We start from the raw sequence: 26,989 nt of genomic DNA on the forward strand, positions 1-26,989 counted from the left end.
AAATGTTTGATTTCTTTAATATTAATAGAAAGCTTGTTCATCATTCAACCCTTCTAAACTTAATCTCTGGTTTACTGCACATTCTGGATTTCAGAATGATAGAATTATATTTTAAGTGTCTCCTGTCTCAGGGAGAATATTTTCGGATGGCTCTGAACAATGATTGCATTTGTTTTGACTGGAGAAAATTTAGTGGTACAGCATAAAAGATATTTTTTAAATTTACATTAAATTATATAAATAAAAATAAAAAGAATATACATACAAGATTCTGTCTTTGTACTTACTTATAGATAAGTCCTCATACAAGGATGCTTTCCTGGTAGGTGGAGATTTAGGAGGTAATCTCTTAGGCTTTGGCGATTTCACTAACATCTTACTTTGACAAGCATCTTTCCAACAACCTACAAACAATTTTGGTATTTTTAGTAAAACCTGGGAACACAAAGTGCTATTAAGGCCTTTAGAAAGTGTTGTGACAAAATGGTAAGAGATTTTGGAGGGTTTTAGGCCTATTTGTGCCATAAAGTGATATATCCATATATGGATATGATGCCATATCACTACCATATTTAGGCACATCATACTTTTTTTTTTCAAACTAGTTTGATAGTGTAGACAGAGTTTTAGGTATTCTCATTGCCTTGTCCTTTGGATGGGATGTTAAGCCATTGGTCCTGTGTACTAGGCCTAGGGCATGTTAAAGAATTGTGTACACTTATTAAAAAAGATTAGATGATTGTCTTCTAGTGATCTTGGTATGGGTTCTTATGGGACCTAATCTGAATTTGTTCAGTTTTCAGTTAAGCATAAGGACGATAATAGTTATATTAACAAATAATATAATTTAAAATTAAATATATCACAATGATCCTACCTGTATCAAGAAAATGTTGCTCAAATGCTTGCGTCCACTTTGAAAACGCCCTGTTTGATTCGGTTGCTATGATGTACTTGACCTTAAAACTGCCGTTTTTGCATGTCATTAGGAATGTGTTAAGTCGTTTGCGTACCGCTTGATCAGTAGAGCTTACGACAGTATCCTAAATCAACAAGATATTAATTAGTTCTTAACCTGTGTTCAGACGTTCACAATATTCAGTCATATATCAAGAAATCGCTTAGTTACACACTGTAAATTTTTATATCAGGAATAAAAAAAAAACATCGATGGTGAACTCCATTGAAAAATTGCACAAGAGCACATTTTCTGTAAATGTAAGTATTGATAATGTCTTTTACGAGTGATTGCTAATGATACTATGCCAAAATTGATGACTTATTCTGCTATAGTCATCAATCTACTGAATTGATATCCAACAAGTACAGTACTAAGCTTTTATACAAATAATGAATGTTGAATGGAAAGACTATTTCATGAGTTGAAAGATGGATTGTACAATTTAATAAGACAGAGCAAAGTTAAATAGAACAGTGAATGTTAATTGTTATAACAAATTGGGAGTACGGAACCTGAACTCTTGTTATAGTGATTAGGTTCACTTTTAGGTTCCTGCCTACTCCCTTAGTTTCTGTGTTTTGTTTGTTTGTAACTGGTTTTTGGCAATAAATAATAATAATAATAATAATTAAATATTCTCTCCGTTCAACAAATGCGAAGAACATTCAATGATAATAAAATGTTAATATTGAAAGTGATAAATATCCTAGCATTGCTACTTCAGGGCACTATTTGGAAAATATTGATGTCAGGGCTTAAGTTTAATATAGCACACAACGGTGACAGCTCCCTCATTGTATAATATTAACACCTGAAATTGCACAATAAGTCATTATGGTAGTTTATTAGAGAGTCTTAAGCTCTGTTCACACTATCAAACTAGTTTGACAAAAAAGTGATATGCTTAAATATGGTAGTGATATGACATCATCATGTCAATATATCACATTTTTTGTCACATAAAGTTTGATAGTGTAGACAGATTCTTACCTTTTGTATTCGAATTGAAGTTACAGGTATAACACTGCCAACATCTTCAGGTTTATTCCAGCATTTTAACTTGCCTTCCTTTAAGACGCACCACTTACGAGTCCATTGGGTTTTGGATCCTACTATCTCCTAGGTAGATAAAAGAATATTTTGATTGTAAAAACACATTTATAAATATTCATAATATTTGTATTGTATACACTATCTACACTATAAAAATGTGATGTGTCCATATGTAGACATGATGATGTCATATCACTACCATATTTGGGCATATCACTACCATATTTGGGCACATCACACTCGTTTGATAGTGTAAACAGAGCTTAAAGCCTTGGAGAAAACAAAGATTGGTAAGGCTAGAAGCTTCAGCCTGACCCTAATGAGGTCAAGAAACTTGTAGTTTTAACAATTACAATATCTTGGGTATTACTAAAATCATCAAATGTAAAAAACATCACATGGCTGTATAGGTGAAAGACATAAAAAAAAACATATATAATATTTTGATCAAATCCCAAGAGTTGATTAGTGATAACATGAAAAGTTCCTTGGGCACACAAGATGAAACATCCAATAGATTAAAAGTTAAGCCCCTCAGTTTGTTTGTGACAAGATTGAAAAAACTAAGTTTTCCTGGGAGGGATAAAATAGGATTAGAAAAGGAAGTGATCATACTATTACCTACTTTAGTTCCCAGTTGGACACTATGCAATGACTTTGTAGGCGCAATGGTAGTTAGTTGACCAATCATAAGTGACAGTTTGGATGATACAATGTGATGTGATTGGTCAAATTACTTGCATTGCATCTAAGTGGGAACCAAGGTTAAGATAATTTTTTTTCAAATTATATCTTTGATTTTAAAAATTAACTTACCTGAAAATTTAAATAACCAGAGACTGTCTCCTCCATCATACATGAAGGCTGAGCTACTAATCGACAACAAAAATGTCCGTAGATTTTTAGTCTATGAGGACAGGGTACATCTACAATGAAAATAAAAGAGCTGAGTGTAATAGTACCATTCATTATCACAATTAAGTATCACTGTTCTGAACGTAACTAATCATTAATAATAATAGTTCCTTCTTATATAGCGCATATAAGCAAGCTCTTAATGGGCTGACACATTATTACACCAGCCATTTTTTGGATCAAATACATATGGAAACATACTCCCGGACCCATAATAATGCAGCTAGTAATCAGCGCAAAGTTGTGTCTTGGTCTAACCGGGTACCCATTTATACACCTGGGTGGAGAGAGGCAAATGTAAGTAAAGTGTCCTGCTTAAGGATACAAGCAATGCGGGCGACAGTTGGAATTAAACTACGATCTCACGATCAGTAATCCAACGTTCAACACACTGCGCCACATGCCCTCAATCAAATGATGAATAAGAAATAAATACCTTCTTCTACTTGTAGATCATGTATCTTAATTCCATTGTATACATCTTTTAATGTAAGTTTAGCCTTTGCTACCAAACTAAACCTTGGACCCTTTGTAACTGCATCATCGACAGTCTAACACAAAAAAAAGCATCAACCAACCAATTAAAAAATCAGTATAATAAAAATTAAAAAAACTAAAATACAATAAAAATAAATTTAAAGCATTATTAATCTAATAAGATTTTATTTTAATTAATTCAGTTATAAAATTATTACATTATAACCCCTCACTATTAAGGGACACTTTCTCAAGGCCATAATGAGAGGTTAAAAAAATACGAGGAAAAGATGCTATAAATATAATTAGTAATATAAAATATGACGCTCTGTGCTGGGGAATTGGGGTGGGTGGTGAAATTTCCGGACGAGGCGAGCGCCTCATGCTGGCTACGGCCCTGTTTCTGGTGAAACAAAAGAGGGAAATATATATAAATATTTTTAATTTACTAAATGTTCTCAGAAAATTATTTTCCTTGGGCAAGTAACATGTGAAGGTAAATTCAAAGATTAAAAGGAATGAAGCCAAATGAAAATTATTTGTAATAAATTAAAGAAACTAAAATGATATAAAATATATAAATATAAAAATATATGAAATATTGAAAATGGATGATAGATTGTTCAATATAGCAAGATTATATGCTATATAAAGGTCAAAATTAGGGAAAAAATAGTGTGTGAATATTAGTGTTTACACATGTAAATATAAAATTTTCAAATATTCATATTTCATTTAGAGAACAACGCAGTAAAATATGGATGATGTTATGCTTTCAATATAACTATAAAAGATATGAAACAAGACAGAATTCAGGAATATTAAAAAGATTTAATTCTAGCCTATGTATAATGTCAAAGGGAAAGAGGTGGGGGGGGGGGAAGAGGGGGGTCTGTGGGGTTGTGTCTTTTTCTACAATTAGGGGCAAGCATAAATAACTAAAGAAAAGATATTTTTAGACCAAATAGTTTGACTGCTGGCTGTTTTTGTCAAAAAATTTTCACGAGTTTGGCCTATTTACCATTACTTTCATTGGTGGTCTCTAGTTTTAAAAGATGGGTGGTTTAAACCCCTCCTCCCCCCCCCCCCCATGGCTAAAGGTCTGGGAGGATCATCAGTATTATTGAAATCAGTGGGTAATAGTGTAGTTGAAATTACACACTAACCCATGGATTACTTACTACTGTATTCCCTATCAGGATTTTCACTTGTAATTAAACAGCTATTTTAAGTAAAACGGTTTGCATTATCATTTAAAAAAATTCATATCCTGTATTACTTAATACTCTATTTTGCATTAATTTCTTGTTTATGCCGCTATGGCTATACCATTTCTGTGAGACTGCTATTATTTCTAATTAGAATTTTATAATCTGTTACAAATCCACCGACGGTATTAACAACAAAACAGTATATTTTAATTAGAAATAAAACATGTGTTTCTGTTGAACGAAATGATTTATTACTAAACCCCTCCCCCTTCCCACACATCCAAGTGGCACCTTAATATCGATTGGTTCGGATAAAGCCTCTTCTTTAATTTCTGCAATGGATCTAACCTTTTTCATTATCTTGATTTCTCAATGCAAGGCCATTTACTAAGAGCCTAACAAAAGCAGTCTCATAATTTTACTTCGTTTGAGCTACTTACAAACGAGCTGCAAGTAGCCTAAGAACAACATAAACAATAGAAGATCGAGAAAAGATAAAGTAGGAAGGAAGTTAGACACAAAACTACAGTATCATCAGTGTGATGCAACTAGTGGACATATCATAATTCATTCTTATACGTAAGTTTTTATTTTAATATAATTGTTAGAGATTCCATTCCTACTGTATAGGGCACATAACAATACAACGTACGGTAGTTATCTATGCATTAAAAAATATCAGTTATTAAATATGATAATTCAAAGGTAGGTACTGCATAGAGAAACTCTATCAATTAATTTATAAATAAACGGTGAAGATGATGAAACCTGATTGATTGATTGATTGAAATATATATTTATACTGGGTAACCTCAGTCAATGATTGGTCTCCCAGAGGGCCCAGTTGGTGATCAGTGGCTGTGATGTACTAATACACCGGGGTAACCCCCTAGATGTGTACACTGGACCTACGGTTTATAGTCCTTATCCGAGAAGACTCGTTCTACCACCAGAACCATGGAGTGAGTGAGCCTCGAACCCCTGCCGATGTTATGGCTAGGTAATTACGGTTCCACTGTCTTAACCGCTCGGCCACTCACTCACTCTGTCACCCTGTAAGTAAAGTAAGAATGAGAAGAAGCCAACTAAGATTCGAATATCAGTTAATCAAAGGTACAGAGAAAATAAACGGTGAAGATGATGAAACCTGTGAGAATGAGAAAAAGCCACTAAAACTGAGATTCGAACCCGGAATTTTCTGCTTTATATGACAGACATCATACCATTAAATATGTTGTTATAATAATATCATTTTCATATCATTTAATAGGGTATATGCAAATAAATTTATAGCATAAATTATGTTTCAACTATTGAAAATATAAAAGATACACACATTTTAGTGGTACTGTAGGTTGGCGCTTAACTTTCTTCTTACAGTATTCTAACAGACCTGGGTTCAAATCCAAAAGTGCTCTAGGAATCATGATTTTTTTTTTTTTAAATTGTGAGTTTTTTTAGGAGAGAGCGCAATATAAACTTGTATAAACTTGTTTTCACTGCAAATATATATTATACTATACTGTACGCTTACATTAATATAATAAGTTAATAATAAGTTGTTTCTTTGAAATATATTAAATGAATGAATGATTAACAGATCTAGATTTGTGTGGAATCATTTCTGCTCTAGTAAGCTTGTTTTTCATCTTATGATAATTCATAAAGATGTTTCTTGAAGGCATATATTAATTATGTCTTGAAAACCTGACAGCTTATGACATGTCCAATATCGTCAGAAACAGTTTTTTTTTATTAGTTTGCCTAATCTTAAATTTCAGAATCAATGTTTATTTAAAAAACAGGTGATATTTAATGAAGAGATAATAGAAAATGGATTGACTTGGTTTAATTATCAGTTCTTGTCATATCAAGTTTTAAGTAAAGTACTAATATAATTTGGTTTTAGTACATTATTCATATTTAAGGGTTTAATTTTTGTAAAATAAAGATTAATAAAATTAGACTCCAAATAGGCCATTTTGCAGTAGGTATTTTTTGCTTTAAATCATATTTTTTCAAGAAAATAATTTTTTTTTAAATTTAGTTTTTGCTTTATTCATATTTATTCATTCCTTATTAATTAAAGTTGTAAAAAACATGAAAAATAAAGATTAATAAAATCAGACTTTAAATATGCCATTTTGCAATTTTAATAAAGTTATTCACTTCTGTAGAAAAAAAATTAACAAAAACAATTATTTCACTTATCAAAAAAACAGAAGAAACAGTTAATTTTAACCAAAAACCATTGTCTGACACTGACAGACAAATTATGTATTTTTTGCTTTAAAGTGCATTTTTTTCATAATATCATCATAATAATTTTTTTTTATCCAGTTTTTGGTCAAAGTGAATAACTATTATGTAACATTAAAATGGCATATTCAACAACAACAAATGTAAACAATTATTTATTTAGGACAATACATCTTTAAGTATTATAGTTGTAACATTCCTTTTTAATTAAATTAATTAAATGATTAATTAATAATGCTTGAATTTGATTAATTAAATTAGCCATGCGAATAAAGCTATTGAAGCTCAATTCAAATCACTGATAATGAGTTCACAAGAAACTTACTTACTACTAGCCTTAGAAGATTATGATAATTACAGTTTTGTATTATCTTTTTATATATATTATAAGCAAGCAATGCACTTGGAATGGAAACACATTTATACTATGTATATCATCTGTTTTACACATATGTTTAATGTAAAGACCAATTTACACAGACGAGCAGTAAAACAGTAATAACAAATATGTTAATAGAGAGGTTTCGCAATCTTACGAATACGATAACGGATACGTCACGCACACGTATTCGTTTTCGTAAGCCATAAAAAAATCTGTTTCGCATGGCAACGAAATATTGAGGCGCGTCCAAAATATGACTGCGGTAAATTTCAGCGAAGCGCAGGTACGTGGTGCTTGGCTGCCTAGGCCTAGCGTAACATCAAAGCAAGTGAGGACTTTAAAAACTGCTATTTATCAAAATTGACTTGGCATTTTAGTAAATTACTTTAGTAAATTACTTTCAATAAATCTATAATTATATTATAATCATGAATCATTCCTGATTCAAATGCAAAATGTGCAAAATAGATCAAAAACTATACTCGTTTTGTAGTTACGAATATGACTGGTGATATTCGTCAACACGAATACGCTTTACGAATATGAAATGGGATCAGCTCAAAAGTTTCACAAATGTATGACGTATCCGTTTTTGTAAGGTTGCGAAACCTCCCTAATATTCCTTATGACCATTTACACAGAACACAGAGCAGACGGCCGGTTTCCATTCAGGAAAGATACATACTCTACGTGGGACAAGTTTTCCGATTACCGTTACCGCTTGACTGTGTAAATTGGCCTTAATCCTCCTTTCTTGTATATTCATTAGGAAAAAACAGAACAAAAAAATGTTAAAGCCTATAATAGTACCGTTATTACCTGATCAAACTTCTAACAAATCTACAACTCAAAACTACTACTACAAACTTACTATAGATGTGGTCATCATGGCCGCCTGTGTCTTCTTACCAGCACTCTTACCCAGAGATGTAGAGAAAGAATTTAGCTTTCGTCGTATCTTTTGCGGGGTACTAGCAATAGTTAAGTCGTTATGTAAGTTGTATGAGTAGACTTCAAGATGAAATGCAAAGTCGTGAGAGATATTTTCACTAAAAGAAGAAGAATTATTTCATAAAGTTAAAACAAATAGATACAGTACTGTATAATAAGCAATTAAGTGTAACACAGAAAGCTGTTAGTGGAAAATATTCCTGGGGTACAAGAAAAACTTTGAAAGCACTAATGCCTCCTGAAAGTTATCCTGGAGCATTAGTGTATTCATTTCTAGATGTTATAACTGTAGTAAAATATGTTATTAAAAACAATAATTCTATTAATTTTATGTCAGTAATCATGTTCTACAATACATGCTATATGTAAGCACGGGTTAAAGTTTGCAGTACGTCTAACAGTAACTATGTACAGTAGCTATATTTGGATTTTATGTATGTATGTGATTAAGCAAACTTCAAACAAACTTAATTTTGATAAATAAAACTTTCAGAATAGTAATAACATTAATCATTGTTAACCTCTGTACTACACTAGTACCAAACTACTGTATTTTGACAACAAAATTGTTATTTATGTAATATCATGTCCATATATGGGCACATCACATTTTTTTGTCACATAAAGTTTGATAGTGTAGACAGAACTTTAACCTTGTTATTGTTAAACAATTTTTATCAAAATCACTAAAGTAACAACAAAGCGATAGTAATTACAGTAAGTTAATAACCTTAATTATGGTAAAGTCAGAACCAATTTAGATTGTATCTGTGGAAACGTGACATAAATACGTTTTATTGTTGTCACAACTTTCAATAAGTGCCTTTAACTTACTTTTGTTGTTGTTCAATAACAATAACAATAAATTTAATTGAAGCAAGCAGAATAGCATAATTGAAACTGCCTCGTCATTTTAAGTTATTTAAAGAAAATGTTCTAAAAAAGGAAAATTGTTATATTTTGATCTGCTGAAGATTAGCAGGTGGAAGTATAGTATAGTTACTGTAAGGTTTGTTGACCGTTGCTGCGTTCCACTTAACTGACCATTAAGGAATTACGAGCATTGGACTGTAATGCCCTCTATTTTATATATTTGTATTTGGTTGAAAAAAATAGCCTAAATTTGTTAATTATTAGAGTACTAAGCACTGAGTGAATGTGGGTTACACCCACAATAGAGAAAAAGTTTACAGCCTCAATTTAAATTCTTAAGCTCTGTCTACACTACTATACTAGTTTGACAAAAAAAGTGTGATGTGTCCAAATATGGTATTGATATGCCCAAATATGGTATTGATTTGATCATCATCATGTCCATATATTTTTTTGTCACATAAAGTTTGATAGTGTAAACAGAGCTTAAATTTACTCCCCTGCCCTAAGGTGTTTGTACTACTGTAACTACAGTATATACATGGTCAATGCAATAAACAACACTTAGTTAAAGACAGAATTCAAAGATAGTAAATCAGTCTGTAATATTAAAGTCAATATATAATTTATGGAGCATTAGACTACTGTACAATACAGCAGGATAAATCAATGAAACTGCAAAGAATACCGCTAAGCTGCACTATCTTTTAACTAATGCTATGTCATTTATAAACTTAATGAAATCTAAGTTGAATATCTTATTGTACATAATTATAAAATCATATTTATATCACTTTCATACAAATAGAGAAAGAGAACTGAATACTAAATGGGAGAAAATCTTATTTTAGTATGATTTTCCATTTTGTATTGTTTGTTGTATGGAATTTTTATTCTGAAATAAAGTGATAAATCAAGCACTTAGCACTTACTACAGAATATGGTACTCAGCACAGTCAACAACACCAATGAGTCAACAACACCAATGAGTCAACAACACCAATGAGTCAACAACACCATTGAGTCAACAACACCATTGAGTCAACAACACCATTGAGTCAACAACACCAATGAGTCAACAACACCATTGAGTCAACAACACCAATGAGTCAACAACACCAATGAGTCAACAACACCAATGAGTCAACAACACCATTGAGTCAACAACACCAATGAGTCAACAACACCATTGAGTTACCAACACCATTGAGTCAACAACACCAATGAGTCAACAACACCATTGAGTTACCAACACCATTGAGTTACCAACACCAATGAGTCAACAACACCAATGAGTCAACAACACCATTGAGTCACCAACACCAATGAGTCAACAACACCATTGAGTCAACAACACCAATGAGTCAACAACACCAATGAGTCAACAACACCAATGAGTCAACAACACCAATGAGTCAACAACACCATTGAGTCAACAACACCAATGAGTCAACAACACCAATGAGTCAACAACACCATTGAGTCAACAACACCAATGAGTCAACAACACCATTGAGTTACCAACACCATTGAGTCAACAACACCAATGAGTCAACAACACCAATGAGTTACCAACACCAATGAGTCAACAACACCATTGAGTTACCAACACCAATGAGTCAACAACACCATTGAGTCAACAACACCAATGAGTCAACAACACCAATGAGTCAACAACACCAATGAGTCAACAACACCATTGAGTCAACAACACCATTGAGTCAACAACACCAATGAGTCAACAACACCATTGAGTTACCAACACCATTGAGTTACCAACACCAATGAGTCAACAACACCATTGAGTTACCAACACCAATGAGTCAACAACACCATTGAGTCAACAACACCAATGAGTCAACAACACCAATGAGTCAACAACACCATTGAGTCAACAACACCAATGAGTCAACAACACCATTGAGTCAACAACACCAATGAGTCAACAACACCATTGAGTCAACAACACCATTGAGTTACCAACACCAATGAGTCAACAACACCAATGAGTCAACAACACCATTGAGTCAACAACACCAATGAGTCAACAACACCATTGAGTTACCAACACCATTGAGTCAACAACACCATTGAGTCAACAACACCAATGAGTCAACAACACCATTGAGTCAACAACACCAATGAGTCAACAACACCATTGAGTTACCAACACCATTGAGTCAACAACACCAATGAGTCAACAACACCATTGAGTTACCAACACCATTGAGTCAACAACACCAATGAGTCAACAACACCATTGAGTTACCAACACCATTGAGTCAACAACACCAATGAGTCAACAACACCATTGAGTTACCAACACCAATGAGTCAACAACACCAATGAGTCAACAACACCATTTAGTTACCAACACCAATGAGTCAACAACACCAATGAGTCAACAACACCATTGAGTTACCAACACCAATGAGTCAACAACACCATTGAGTTACCAACACCATTGAGTTACCAACACCAATGAGTCAACAACACCATTGAGTTACCAACACCAATGAGTCAACAACACCAATGAGTCAACAACACCATTGAGTTACCAACACCATTGAGTTACCACATTTTCAGAATTCTACAGTACATTGGTAAAAAATTATCTGGTATTCAGAGACTCGTTTCGGGAGAGTTGATATTCATGGAAAGAAATTGAAATTTCTTATATATTGAATTTTGTGTGTTAGTCCAACATAAAAGGTACTGTACTGCATTTACTGTTGAAATGACAGATTATATTTTCTGTCAAACTGTGTCATTATTAAAAAGTAATCAAATCGGAACTTTTGACAAAACTATTGAATTAAATCAACTGTGTAATATTGTATAGATATTAATTGAAGCTTAACAGGCAGTGAAAATATTGCAAGGTTGTTGTTGACAATGGCTAGAATATTTGAAAAGTAAAATAGCTAGTCATGTGTATGAAAATGATTGCATTTATTAGGTTAAACACAATCTGACATTTCGAATCAGTCAGGATTTTTATCTCATTCTTAGGATTTTCTTTATAATCAAGGTTAGTTCAGTATGATTTATAAGACAGTTTTAAGGGTAGAATATTTTGTTTCCTGGTGTTTGTTATATTTTTCTATGTTTTGGATTGAAATTCTGACTCATCGGCAGAGTTCGAGGCTCACTCCCTCCATGATTCTGGTCACTGGTAGAACAAGTCTTCTTGAATAAGGACTATAAACCGTAGGTCCAGTGTACACATCTGGCTCATGTGCACTTTAAAGAATCTAGTACAGTACTGTACATCTTTTGAGACGAGTAGGGGTTTACCCCGGTGTATTAGTACACACACATCCACTGAACATAACTAGGCCCCTCTGGGAGACCAGTCTTTGACTGAAGAGGTAAATAGATAACAAATTCAACGTGAACAACATTGGGTACAGTAATAACGATTCTAATATTGAATTTTAGCCCAGTACATGTATATACTGAATTTCACAAACCAAGGCTTAAAATTATCTGAACAAATTTGCTTATATTTGACTGAAAGAATTTATGATGACTTTGCAAAAGAAAAAAAAAAGTTCTGTCATTAACAATTTGTATTTATTACGATTCATTACTTAGATCTAAACATATTCAACATCAAATGCATTTATTACTGTAGTATATATTCTAATATCTGACGTTCTCTCAATTGACATAAATAAGAAAAAGACAGGACATTAAGAGAAACATAAATTTAATGTTCTCTAGCTAACACTTAGCTACACTCTTAACAGCAGTTAGACGAGAAATTTAAATGACAGACCGTAAGTGCTTATATATATATATATTTCTTACAACTTTTTGCATTTTAAATGTTATTTGTGCATGAAAACATAGTAGTTTATATTGTTGGTTTATTCTTACTGTTTGTTGAGTACTGACACTATTTGCTCTCCAGCATATTTAACAATATTTTATGTGGTAGTTCTTATATAATTATAAATAATTAATGTTTATGAGTTGAATGGAAAATATTTCATTAGTTGAAAAATTGACTGCTCTAATTACCAAGGCGGAGCCGATTTAAATAGAGCATTTAATTTTTCAATGAATGAAATATTCTATTCCATTCAACGAATACAAAACATTAATTATTTGTTTTATAACACACCTACTATTATAAGTTATCCATCGTAAATCATTGACGAATGCTAGGCCTGGAAGCCAGCCCATTAAAAAGGGCAGTGCTACAACGAGGAGTACAAAAGTTATAGACGGTGAGCACAGCAAGTTGATTTTCGAGCGTGATCAGTCAACAACGTCGTATGGCAAAAATTCTCAAAATGTTTATAAAGTGATATATTGACTATAGTTAATTCACAGAGTTAAAGAAAGATCGAAAATAATGACATTTTTTATCCATCAATATTTTGATTTGTAACTCCTGATAAAATCAAATTCTTTGATTATGTTCTGGAACATTATTTTCGTTTTACGATTCACATAAAATGTTTAGGATTAATGGTTTTCAAATGATATTAACTAAAGGAGTATGGAAATTAAAGGAATTCATTGGCATAAAAGTATAAAATGAGAAATCGGTGAGGTACATTTAGCAACATTCTGGACATCAAACAATACTTGTTCATCATTAATATCATCTAAGGTGTATTTCAGAAATTGCGAATTTAAACATAAACAGTTTTTGTTGTGTGAAAAAAAGTATTGACCGGATAGGATTTGAACCCAGGATCCTGGTATTTAAGGAATCTTAACCTTCAACTCTACTTGATCACAGAATGTCTTTCTCCTAGGCCTGGCTTTGAATGGCAACATCGGAAACTAGGGATTATCTCTAGCCATATAAGCTTGTCAAGGCTTGACCGAAGACTTACTTTACTACATGCTTCGCAACATTTAGAATTTCTGTGAGCAATTTCAAAGATTATATTACAATCTTAACCAGAGTCATGTGCAGTTGAAATCTTTTATTGAATGAATCAATAATAATAATTTCTATTTTTCTTCTTTCAGTCGACCGTACTTCAGACAAACAAATATAATAAAACATGTCGGACATAAACAGCAACGGATCACTTCAATGTACTATTTGTTGCGATGAGAACATTCTACCGGAAAAACTACAAACGTTAGATTGTAACCACACGCTATGTCAGGAATGTATCGGCGACATTACTGCAAAAAACAACGAGAAACTGATTCTTTGCCCAGAATGCAACCAAGTCAACTTTTTGCCATCGATCAAAACGCCTAGTTGTCTATGTGTTGAAAAACCGGATTTTTACATGCACACGACAAGGCCTAAGAGTCCGCTGTCGAGTCCAAAACGGTCACGGAGCCCTATCAGTTTGCACTCTCCAACCATAGGCAGAATGATTAACCCAGGTCAGCAAATTCTCTACTCTCAGGTTAAGGAATTACGCAAAGATTTAAAAAACACAGCCCGACAAGAGAATTCAAGCGCGCACAAAACAGAGAAGCATTATGGAAAGGTTAAAGGTCAGATTGAGGCGCAATTCAATGAGATTGTTGAAACCTTAACAACAAGAAAAAAAGACGTCATAGGTAAGTCGTTTAATCTTTTAATCAAAAGAAATTCTACAATTAATTTTCTATTTTAGCATTGGTCAATAGAGAATAAACAGACTGATATCCACAATGATACGACTTCCTCTAATAAAAATTGACAATGGAAAAATAATCCACTATATACCTACAGTAATATCAATATTAAAAATATCAATATTAAAAATATCAATATTAAAAATAGTCGCATAAATAAGAATTAATTGGTAAATGATATTAATAGGAATGAATTCATATTTAAGGTTATTGTGGCTAATACAGTAGACAAGCATTGTTTTATACATGATGTGTAATAATAAGATTACACATTAGGAATTTAATATAGAGTAGAAACCCTATTAAGGGGACACCGTCGCGAAAATAACACAGTTTTCAGTTAATAAGAGTTCCCTTAAAATAGGCATTTCATTTAGAAGGGGAAGGTGGATGAAAAACACATTCACTAAACCTCTGTCTACACTATCAAACTAGTTTAACAAAAAAAGTGTGATGTGCCCAAATATGGTAGTGATATGACATTATGTCCATATATATGAGCACATCACATTTTTTGTCACATAAAGTTTGATAGTATAGACAAAGCTTTAGAAATGATAGCATTCTTCCTTTAATGTTACCGTATTGCGTTTTTTTCAACACATGATAATTTTTAAATATTGAAAAATTTTAAACCCTCAGCATCACTCAATTTGGAGTTAAACAAAGAACGATCAAAGCGTGACAAATCACGAGCCAAAATACAACGACATCTTCGGTTCTGGACAAAGTTTGAGGGTGAGCTGAAAACATCAAAACAGTATTCTGAACCCGAGATAGATGCCATGACAATAAAGTGTACAAATCTACAAAAGGAACTACAACTATCTGCCGAGCAAGCCACAGTACAAACACGACGTATGACCTTTGATTCAGCTAAGGTCGATGACCTTAAATTATTAGCATCCAATTTTGGTAGATTGATGAATGTTGATGTAGATATTTAAAACTTATTTTATATTACTGTATATTTCAGTATGCTTTACCATACCCATAAAGGCCACGTGCAGGCAAAACATTTCTACCGCATCCAATATAAATTATCAATTTATATTTTGATTTATGTTTCATTTTTTAAAATGTTGTTGGTGTTATGAGGTTTTATTTTTAAAAAAGCACTTTAATTAATAATTAGGAGGCATTAAAAAATGTATGAAAAAAATGTCATTACTGTAGATGACTATTAAATAGGTATTTTAACTTGAATATTACATTTTGTTGTGTTTTTATTAACTTCATATATTTATTTTCAAGGTATATTACAAAGTATCCACCATAAACTCACATAACTTTATTTGTGTTATGGGCTTGTACTGTAAGTATCTAACTAATGAAAAATCAAGTCAGAGTGGTTTTCATGCCAAATTCTGTATTTAAGAAATTCATGTTTTTTTCATCACATTTATCACATTAAGTTTGATAGTGTGGATAGAGCTTAACAAATGTAATTCCTTGCATCAGGTGATAACATATCAGCTTATTGTACGAATCTACTATCATGTGTTTATGAACCAATCTAGATACTAATATCTCCTCTCCTATTTTAATAACAGATAATGGATTGAGTGGACTCTTAATATAAAGCCAGTCATTAATTAATAAGTTAATTGCGAGCAAGGTGGTGCTTTGAATAGGTCACTGAACTTGTAACATCTATTGAATTGTTACAAAGGTTAGACTTAGACACCGCTCATTATGAATACCATAACTCACCCAATTTCAGTTAGCTACCAAATTATGTTGCAGTGTACTTTTTATATAAAAAAATAAAACTTGTTGCATTAGATTACAGTTTAGATTTCAGAGACTATTGTATTGAATGAAATGGTTGAAATGTGAATATAATTTATTATTTATAACTATTATTTCTTTTACTATTGTTTACACATTGTTGACTTCCCTGTATTTTTTCACCGGTTTTAACAAAACTAAAGTCATTTTAGGGTGTTATATCAATAGACAGGAACAATCACTTTCAATAATGTAGAGGGCAGTATACAAATTAAATGAATACTGAAGAAATGTACTCAACAATTAATTTATGTTGAAGAAGAAGTATATTTCTTTTATGTAAAATATAACTAATTTAATATGTTTTTCTGAGGATTAATTGTAAAAGTATTTTTAGAAGATTAGAATTATTTGTGAATATTACTAAAAATTGTATTTGTTTAGCACACTTTGCAGTACACAAATAAAGTAACTGCTAGATTTAATATAATATTTTGATATTTTTTTCACAATCAACCTATTTTATTTATAAGTTTTATAATTAAGTTTTATAGTAAAATAGTATTAAACTTATTTCATTACCTATAATAATGTTTCTCATCTCTTGTTTATTTCAATGGGTTGTCAATCAATCACAGGTAATGTTGAAAACAAATAATATAAAAAAAACAAACCAAGTTAAGACATCATCAAACAAAGTAAATGACATCATCAAAACTACTTACAAAGTAATGACATCATCAAAACTGATATCAGTTGACTGGCGATCAACATTTGTCACCATTTCCGTGTCATAAATCTCAGTTCCAATCTTCAGTAAACAGAAAACGGCATATCTATTGTGGTCTGAAATTAAGATAATAAATAATGTGAGTTTAGGAGTTCATCCAAAAAAAAAAAGGATTTTTACGATCAGTTGAAAAACAGTTAAAGTCTATCAAACCCGATTAAAAAAAATGTTGACCTCTCCTTTGAAATCTGCATTGTTATACACATCAACATTTGGTCTTGATATTTAAGCCAATTCAAAAATCTTCAGATGGGATTAGTATGGCATGGTAACTAAAAAAAATCATGGACTCGGAAATGATATGAGCAGTGGACCAAGGCAACTATTTTAACTATCTGTATACACCTGAGATCTTGGCACTAACATCATAAATATTAGGAGATAATAATGATACACTTTTGCCTAGAGCGACTCCAATATAATTTGACCTACACCAAATAGGAAGAAAATTCTGAAATGGAATTTCCATCCCCGGAAGACCTATTTAGTAATACTAGCCCTCAAAATGTTTTTTTTTCCTCCCACATATTTTGATAATTTGAGAGCCAAATACCTTTTATAGTGCATAACAAGTGTCTCTTGAAAATGCAAATAGTTATGTACAGTAGTTATGTTGGTGGGTCACCCAGAGCAACAGGTACTGTACTACTATACCCCTTTCACACCAAAAATAAAACTCCAGAGACACTCCGGAGTTGACGCCCCAGTGTGTAGTGTGAAAGTAAAATCAAACAACTCCTGAGTTCAAAACACTGGGGTTTAACAGCTAAACGTTCTCCAGTGGCCAAACTGCAGAGACACACCAAGATGGTTGGTGTGAAAGGTAACAACATCAAACTCGGATATTTTAGGTCAAAAGGTCATTCTCACAGGATCAATCAATGCTTTAGTTTTACAAAAATATATAGCGTGTACAAAATATATAGCGGGTATAAAAAATAATAAATAGTATAATAAAGCATTATGTGACTTCTGAAATCTTCTGAGTCTTTTGAAATAATGATTAAATTAAAAATATATTATCAATTAAATGATTCTAATGATCGTCGTTATGTAAACAAACAAAATAGAGGGAGGTATTTACGATTTTATTTAAAAAAAACGATGTTATTAGATGTGAATGAGGGTCTCTCCAGAGTTTCTCAACATTTTGAATGGTCACAAAGAGTTTGCTGTGAAAGGGGTATTAATTCATACGATACTTGGACAAGATAATTTTAATACTGTACAGTATAGATTTATTTTTAACTCTTCCATCTTAATTTTCATATACAGTACTACCCTAAGTTATCTAAAATCATAAAAATGTATTTCCGGTATTTTCATAGATTCTATTTTTGATTCATGAAATATTCAATTTCATGTGGTTGTTTAGGATAATGTAATTTTAAATTCTCATGAAATCTGAGATATGGCAAATTTTTACATTCATTTAAACCCAATTTCAAGCTGTAATATTTATAATTTGATAAATTATAAATTAACCCTCTTGTTATTGGCGATTTTTTTTTTTTTGCTGTTGGTTGGGTTTCGAAATAAATAAAAAATAAATATTTGTATGTGGTCTCTAATATGTATCCAGAATTATACAAATTTATGTACAAATACAAGACAAAAATGCATTATTTTTATTTATTCCAAAAAATGTTGAAAAAAGATAAACAAACCTCCTTTATTCATTATATGGTCCTCCTCCTTCCAGACAATAGGTATCCGAAGATCTACAAAAAAAAAGTAACATTTTAATTTATTGAAAGTTGATCACTAATTAAGGTCATTAATAACACATTACAGCATGGAGTTGCTGTATAAAATTGTTATAACTGTACCTCTATGATTACAGTGTTTAAGTATTGACACAAAGAAAAACCTCACACAACAAAATCTGAACAAAGTTACCTATAATCACATTGTATCGTACTAACTACCATACTGTACAATACAGTCAGTTTAAAGCTCTGTTTACACTATCAAACTAGTTTGACAAAAAAAGTGTGATGGTAGTGATATGCTCAAATATGATGGTGATATGACATCATCATGTCAATATGTTATGGGCACATCACATTTTTTTGTCACATAAAATTTGATTTCAAGCATTGTTATTATTAATAAAGTGCCACTGATTATATATACATATATATGTAATTAAAACTACCCTACTAGGGGTTCACTGTAAGTGTATACAACATTTGCTATAGAACAACATTTATCCAATTTGTGCTACCAAGACAATTTCCTCACCGCAGCAGAAAAATGCCCGAAAACATATTTACATCATAATCTATGTATGGATGTGTAGAGTATAGTACCATTTAAGTACATGGGCTTAACCCACCGTCCTTTGCACTCCCATTATGTTAATTGAACTAAGTAGCATAATCCTAAGATGGTCGTAATGTACATGGACATCACGTAAACAGAATTTTTTCGAGAAGGAAGTTGATTTTCAGCCCGATTTCGGACGTGCTAGGCGATAGCTGCAAGGCTGAATTTCAAAATAAATTACCAGCATAGATAACATTTCAATTTAGATTAAATGCAGAGCTAAAATTTCCAAATATTTAATTAAATTCTGAATCTATGTGTTATGGATGTGACAAAAAGGCATTGAGACACATTGTAATGTATTTTACACAAATACTTTGTTTGAGAATGAGAGTTTCTGGTTATAGTTATGGCCACAATTAGTTACTATTCACAAAAGGGTGAATACTGCTATTTTGGATATAGGCGAAGTATTATTTAATACTGGAGGTCACCATCTTCATATCCAGCAAATGACTGAATTTGAAAAAAATATCAAAGCTGGCCCTCATACAGTATACCATGGATCATTGAACTTGATGGTTCATTAAAAAAGTTGGTGATCATATTCATTATGATAATTGTTAGGATTGAGGAAAATGTCATTGACATGAATGTGAAGAAACCAAACATAAATCAACGAGATTGATACCACTATCATTGTCACAAATGTGACAAAGGTGAGGAAAGAATCACATTATCCAAACAAACAAATCCAAAATAAACTTCAACAAAATATACAGTGATTTTTATATCATCAGCATCCCTAGTCTTTATGACCTCCTCAATGGCAACTTGAATGTGGGTCAAGATGGATTCTAGGCTGCTGTTTAATTTGAAGTAACTAGACAGCTGCTAAAAAGAAAGCCAGCAGGAGGTGTATACTTAAGACTACACATCATCATGGTTGTCACACCTCCATTGGGCCTAACTATCAAACTGGCATTAGGTGGTAAAATGTCTATTTAAACCATATTGTTGGTTTCCACCAATTTGCATGATTTTTTTGTAGTGTTATTAAAGGTCAAGGCCTGAGGAACAGTTGTTTAATGGTGATAGGGCACCACTATGTTATTGTATGTTAGGTAAACAAACAAGTTGAACACAATGCTGTAGGTACTTGTTACATAAATAAACGTGTTTTAATAAGTTTTCTGAAAACATGCTTGCATAATTCATATGTAGAACAATACACTAATTGCTCCATAATGATTTTTATTCATTAAACTGAATAATTAACAATAGTTTACACACTGTCAATCCTCAGTGGCATTATTAAATAATTTAAAAATGTCAAATTAAAAATGTGTCGGCAATAACAGCATGTATTATGAGATGGTTTATGCAGTATTGTTGTATACACTATTGTGTACTGTTAGATAGAAAAAAACAGGACCAAAGGCTCTATAAAAAAGGGTCTATAAAGCTGTCTATACTATCAAACTAGTTTGACAAAAAAATGTAATGTGCCTAAAAATGGTAGTGATGTGCCCAAAAATGGTAGTGATATGCCCAAATACGATAGTGATATGCCCAAATATGGTAGTGATATAATATCATCATGTCCATATATGGGCACAACACATCACATTTTTTTGTTATAGTTTGATAGTGTAGACACACCTTAAGAAAAGACAAAATTAGAGAACAAATCCAGGAAAAAGGCTTGTTGATGGTTGAACTTGACTTAATATAATAAAAGTATTGATATCAAAAATACTGTACCTGAGACAGCCACCTTAGCTTTACACGGAATCAGTATCTCTTCACTGCTCATGGAACTCCCTGATGCTCTTTCCATGCATTCTGCAGTCTTTCGTTTCTGCAGCTCTGACATGTATGCCATCACACGTGCATTGGACATCAGAAGACTCTTAGCGGCTTCCAGCGACTGTGTCTCCCTCTTGCACGCTGCCAGAAGTTTTGCAGTGCCTTCTCGCATTTTGATCTCCAGATCGATTTTTTGCTGGATGTCATAGTCCTAAACAAGAAAGTAAAATGTCTTTGAACACTTTTAGGTACTGTACCTTACATGTATGCATAAGCTCTGCCTACACTATCAAAGTTTATGTGACAAAAAATGTGATGAGCCCATAAACATGATGTCATATCACTACTATATTTGAGCATACCATTATCACTACCATATTTGGGTACATCACATCATCATCTCTTTTTGTCAAACTAATTTGACAGTGTAGACAGAGCTTAACAAAAAGATTTATCTTAGATCATTATACATTATTAGGTCCAAAAGTTTCAAGGAGCTCTGATGTATTGTATTCTAGGCTCATTATGTGTAGACTGGTTCAAGCCACTAACATTATTCCTGAAATACAGTTCAGTACACTTATTTGATAATAAAGTAAATTAGTTACTTCAAAATGCACTTGAATCAAACTTAGATACACTTACCTTAGGACACATTTGCAATTATTGCTATCTTATTGATTTCTAAAAGTACTGATACTCCTAATTCATTCGTAAATCGAACTTACAAGATTCACAATTTGTGAATTTAAATAATAGACAGGAATATAGAGGAACTAGAGTCCATAAACGGTTAACCTTGGGCTAAGGTTATTAATCTAATATTAATATAGACATTAAGTACAGTGGTGTGTATGAAATTTAATACTGTAGTCTCAAAATAGTGTTTGTTAATCACCGGATTGTCTGGATCGATAATGAACGACAAAGTTTATCTACATATGGGTACACTGCAGCTATTTAATTATAACAATGTTCTGTAATAATATTTGCACATGAGATTCTTAGAGTACCATATTTGATTTATGATATTACATAGCTCCCAAGGAAACAAACATGGTGCTATATTTATTTAACTGGGTGACCTCTTCAGTCAAAGACTGGTCTCCTACGGGCTCCAGGTATGATCAGTGGCTGTACTGTGTGTGGACTACTGTAGTACATTAAGGTAACTCACTACTCATCTCGAAAGATGTACTAGGTTCTTTAAAGGTACACATAAGCTATATGTGTACACTGGACCTACAGTTTATATAGTAGTACTGTAGTAGTAGTAGTACTGTAGTACTGTAGTAGTAGTAGTAGTAGTAGTAGTAGTAGTAGTAGTAGTAGTAGTAGTAGTAGTAGTAGTAGTAGTACTGTAGTAGTAGTAGTCCTTATCCGAAAAGACTTGTTCTACCACCAGAACCATGGAGTGAAAAACATTCAATACTGTATACAGTGTAAACCCTACTGTACTATTATAGTATATTTTAACTGTACAGTACTGCAATTTCTCTGAGGAATGTTTGGTCACATTTCCAAACACAGAAATACTGTAATAATTTGTTTTGTCCAATGGATACAGCTTGGTTGTATTTTAGCTACAGGTACGCTGTACTACTGTACCTAGCCTGCAGTCCATAGTAATTCCCAGTATATTATACAATACAAGTTCATTTACTACAATTTTAAAACTGTTGAGTCAATGGTTAAAGAATGGAACTATAATATATACAGTACCTTAATGGTTAAACATTGTCAGAATGATGCTCTAATGCTAGCATCAATCAACTGATTACAAGTGTCAAGCACACAGTAGATTTAACCCCAACAAGTTACTGTATATGGCAAACGCTCATTGTAAAACATCTTGCACTATTACTAAAGTATGGTATCTTTCTTAAAATAAATACACAAGACATCAAAACACCTACCTTCTGTTTTGTATGACTTACATCTGCCGACATCTTAAAACCACTGTAATAACACCAAAAAGGTGGAAATATTGGACGATAGCGCTATACTGTAGTATATAAGGAGTACTCACAATGATAGCAATATGTTAGGCTGTACAAAGATCTTTTTAACATATTGAACTAGAGTATATCTATACGAAGAACACATGTGATTGGTCAAAACATCTATCACCATTAGCAACCTTCTGTAACAACCCTAAGAGTTTAATCACTTTGTTTAGCACAACTTGGGTCGTTTTATACCATATTAAGGCAGCGATGAAAAATAGGCTAAGTATCTAGAGAGTGTTGACATCAAATGTTAAGTCAATTATTGACAATCACAAAGCTGGAATCATCAATCATGATACTATTGGGTATATTTTATTCATTACCAAAACAAGGCATTATTTATATATTGTGGCTAATTCGGAAATGCACCAATTCTCCAATTACATAGAAGACTAGTCCACTATGTTGGAATCTGGATAATCATGTAATAAAATTGCATATTAACATGCTAAGTAGGTGACTAAAATAACATATGCAATAATTTTACACAAGACTATTAAGCATACAGCAGTAACACTGAATATAGATAGTTGAGTTTGGAAGACGAGCACACTACTTAGCCAAATAAGCATAATTAAGGCCAAATATGAATGTACCAAAGAATTTATTTTTGTAATTGACTTAAGTCTATTCCTGCTCGAATGCGTAACCTAAATATAGTTCTTAACTGCAATTAATTAAGTTCTCAACTTTAATTAATTAATTTCATTAGTCTTGATTAGAAATTTCCATAATGAGTAGAAAATTTCAGTAAATTTTACATGTTGAGTCAGTGATTCAGTACTTGCGAAAATTTCTGAGCGTGTGCAGAATAATTTTTCGACTTGATAGTCATATTGTGTAGTCACTATAAATGCGTTATAAAATTGAGTGACACTCGTATAGGATGGTGACGAAAAAAACACACAAGGAGTGCTTTTCGTAAGCCATGTTGGTTTGTTCATGTTTACTAGGGGTTTTACACGAACTCATATTTATACTATAAAGCTTTATCTACAGTACACTATCAAACTGAATAAAATGTGATATGCCCATGGACATGATGATGTCATACAGTATATCACTAGCTACCATATATTTGGACACATCACAGTTTTTTTTGTCAAACTAGTTTGATAGTGTAGACAGAACTTATAAGAGAGGTTACTATAATAAGAACTCGAAGCCGGATTTAACTGAGGATTTGGAACATAAACTAATTTAAACCGTTTTGTAATTTACCTCAATGTCTATTATAATATTTACCTGTAAACTTATTGCAAGCTGTCTGAAGTAAAATAAATCCAAGTCTTCTATGATATGTTGAGTAGTACTAGAATCCTCCGTCATCTTGGCAGCGTACAGTGTATGTATCACGGGTTAAACGAAACATTCCTTGGCACTGGGGCATTCCCCCGCCACGGTTAAAATTTATAATCAAATCAATCACCAATTTGATACTTTCTTCCAAAAAGATCTTCAAATTCAAAAAATTAAATTAAAAGCAGCTGCAAGTTTCAAATCAGGATACAAAGTAAGTCTTTTAACTCTTTTAATTGATTTTGACAATAGATTGTCAGCAGAAATAATAATATTGGAATATGGCAAGTGGTGTTTGAAAAGGTACTTGAAAAACCACAGTAAATCTTCATACGCTGTGTTCAAAAAGAAGAAAATATTACAGAGCTAGGAGTACTATGAGTGGGTAAAACAGACAGGAATTGAGAGATTTATCATAAACTATTGCATAACACTTTAGAATAATTGTCATTATTAAAAACATGTCGCCCCTAATCTAAGAGGATATGATGATTAGTTATATGAAAGTATGCCATTTTTATAGGTGTGTCTAAAAATCAATGGATGGAGATTTTCAATTGCGGGTATGAGGTATAGTAGTTAAAATGAGGGCTAAATTTTGAATGTGAATCTTCAAAAGTTTATGGAATATGATGTACTGTACAGTTAGTAATTCCTTGACAACATCTTATTGTTTACACTTAGAAATTATAGAATTAATCATTTTAGCCTCAATTTATATTATTTTTTTATATATATTTTTTTAATTTGCTAGGGCTTTCTTAAACAATACAGTATTGTATATCATACTGTTCGCAATTTTATCAGAGAGCAGAAACAAAGTGGTAACATAATTAATACTGTTTACAATTTTAAAGTTTAAAATGTCATCAATAAAAATAATACGAATAATGGTCACAAATAGTAGTAGTAGCAATCTTATACAGGTCTTTTAATTATAAGGAGTAAAAGGAAAATTTAAAAAAGCAAAATCGACTAAGTAAGATTTGAATCCTAGACCAAAACTGCAATCAAAAGGAACAATTGGAAGGAGACCTGTACTGTTATTCCCAAAAATAAACACCCGGAAACGTCCTTTTTAATTCAAAAATTGAAACACAGAGCTATATTGTAGATTATGGAAAATCTAGGGTTTTTAATCAAAAATACAACAGTACTTACCCAAATACTGTTACGGTAGACTATAAATACAGATTTATAAAACTAAAAAATCACAAATTAATGATGATAAAACCACAAAAGCACATAACATTGTAAAACGTAAGACAGACTCTGCAATAAGTATAGGATCCGAAATGATGCTGATCGTCAAAAGGCATGGGATAGTGTGTAAAGTATTGCTGCAAATATATAGGCCTCAAACTGTGCATGAACTGTGTAACGTAGGACTCAGTAGGTCTTTCCAAACATGCTTTCACTATTGCTTGAACTACCAGAATGTTAACAGAACTTCAACTTATTAACAGCGACTTTGAAACTGACCTTGTAATATGATGCTCCATTTGCTCTCTGGCTCCCTCAGTCTATGCTTTTATAATGTAATATAATTCAATTCTAACAACAAAATCAACCTCTTCTCTCCTTTGCTTCATTCTAATCATTTTGTTTATCAATATTAATATATCTTTGTTCCGTTTTTAGTAATACTTTTTATTAGCTACTACTACATTTATTGATATTTTACATTTTGGAAATACGCCGAATGTTTTACAATTTTTAAAGTAGTTATTTAATACTATCAGTATCAGACTCTGATTTTAGGGATTTTTTTCAAGAGCTTTCTCAACTTTTGATTGACACCAAAGTGTTTAATTGATCTTTAATTTTTTTAATTAAAAGTAGTGTTCACTTAATTATCATTCCATTGCTGTTAACTTACTAATATTTTATTTTCTAAAAATATATCTTTTTTAATTCTAATTTAAACTTGCTGATAGTACAGTAGGCCTATCTTCTAAATAATGTATTCATACAGCAGGACTGTACACACAGATTGTAATCAATTATGTAAAAAACTATTGTATTTGTACAGTATTGTTACAATCCTACTGTATCAATGTATATTGAATTATTAGCCTAAAGCTCTAGATTTACATTGTTCAATTATTTAATATTACATAATAATTGTATACAGTAAATAAAGTTAACTATCAGTTATTAAAAATTAAATAAAAATAAATGTTTTAATCTAAATTAAGAGATGTACAATATTGCATTAAAAAGCTTTCATTTCCATTTAAAATATGTTTTAAGAATAACACACTACAGAAAATAATAATTATTCATGAATTAATACTGGGATTAATAGCCTGTGGTTGTGCATAGGGGATGAATACTGTAGCTGGGTTTTAGATTTTATTATGTCAACTATACTATGGCCTGATAACACTATTCTGATTA

The 26,989-nt window shown here is 31.9% G+C and overlaps 2 protein-coding genes across 3 annotated transcripts in view; one reads left to right on the forward strand and one right to left on the reverse strand.

The window, feature by feature from the left end:
* LOC140046300 (rhotekin-2-like) overlaps window positions 1-26,989 on the reverse strand; it is a 33,552-nt gene that overhangs the window by 3,073 nt on the left and 3,490 nt on the right. Inside the window, exons 2-10 of the mRNA XM_072090886.1 lie at window positions 21,237-21,492; window positions 18,872-18,925; window positions 17,140-17,260; window positions 8,130-8,307; window positions 3,366-3,480; window positions 2,831-2,940; window positions 1,952-2,080; window positions 878-1,043; window positions 288-404 (exon numbers count right to left, since the gene is read on the reverse strand). Of these exons, the coding sequence (XP_071946987.1) occupies window positions 288-404; window positions 878-1,043; window positions 1,952-2,080; window positions 2,831-2,940; window positions 3,366-3,480; window positions 8,130-8,307; window positions 17,140-17,260; window positions 18,872-18,925; window positions 21,237-21,492 (1,246 nt within the window). The remainder of the gene's footprint in view (window positions 1-287; window positions 405-877; window positions 1,044-1,951; window positions 2,081-2,830; window positions 2,941-3,365; window positions 3,481-8,129; window positions 8,308-17,139; window positions 17,261-18,871; window positions 18,926-21,236; window positions 21,493-26,989) is intronic.
* LOC140047899 (uncharacterized) lies at window positions 12,019-16,869 on the forward strand. 2 transcript variants are annotated; one of them, XM_072092928.1, is made up of 3 exons: window positions 12,019-12,113; window positions 14,075-14,626; window positions 15,326-16,869. In XM_072092928.1, exons 2-3 carry the CDS (start codon window positions 14,110-14,112, stop codon window positions 15,628-15,630), a joined length of 822 nt encoding a protein of 273 aa, XP_071949029.1. In that variant the 5' UTR covers window positions 12,019-12,113; window positions 14,075-14,109; the 3' UTR covers window positions 15,631-16,869. The 2 variants fall into 2 exon arrangements, with proteins under 2 accessions (XP_071949029.1, XP_071949030.1); XM_072092929.1 differs by lacking the exon at window positions 12,019-12,113 and adding an exon at window positions 12,789-12,864.

The sequence above is a fragment of the Antedon mediterranea genome, chromosome 4 (assembly GCF_964355755.1).
Source record: "Antedon mediterranea chromosome 4, ecAntMedi1.1, whole genome shotgun sequence".
NCBI classification, from domain to species: Eukaryota; Metazoa; Echinodermata; class Crinoidea; order Comatulida; family Antedonidae; genus Antedon; species Antedon mediterranea.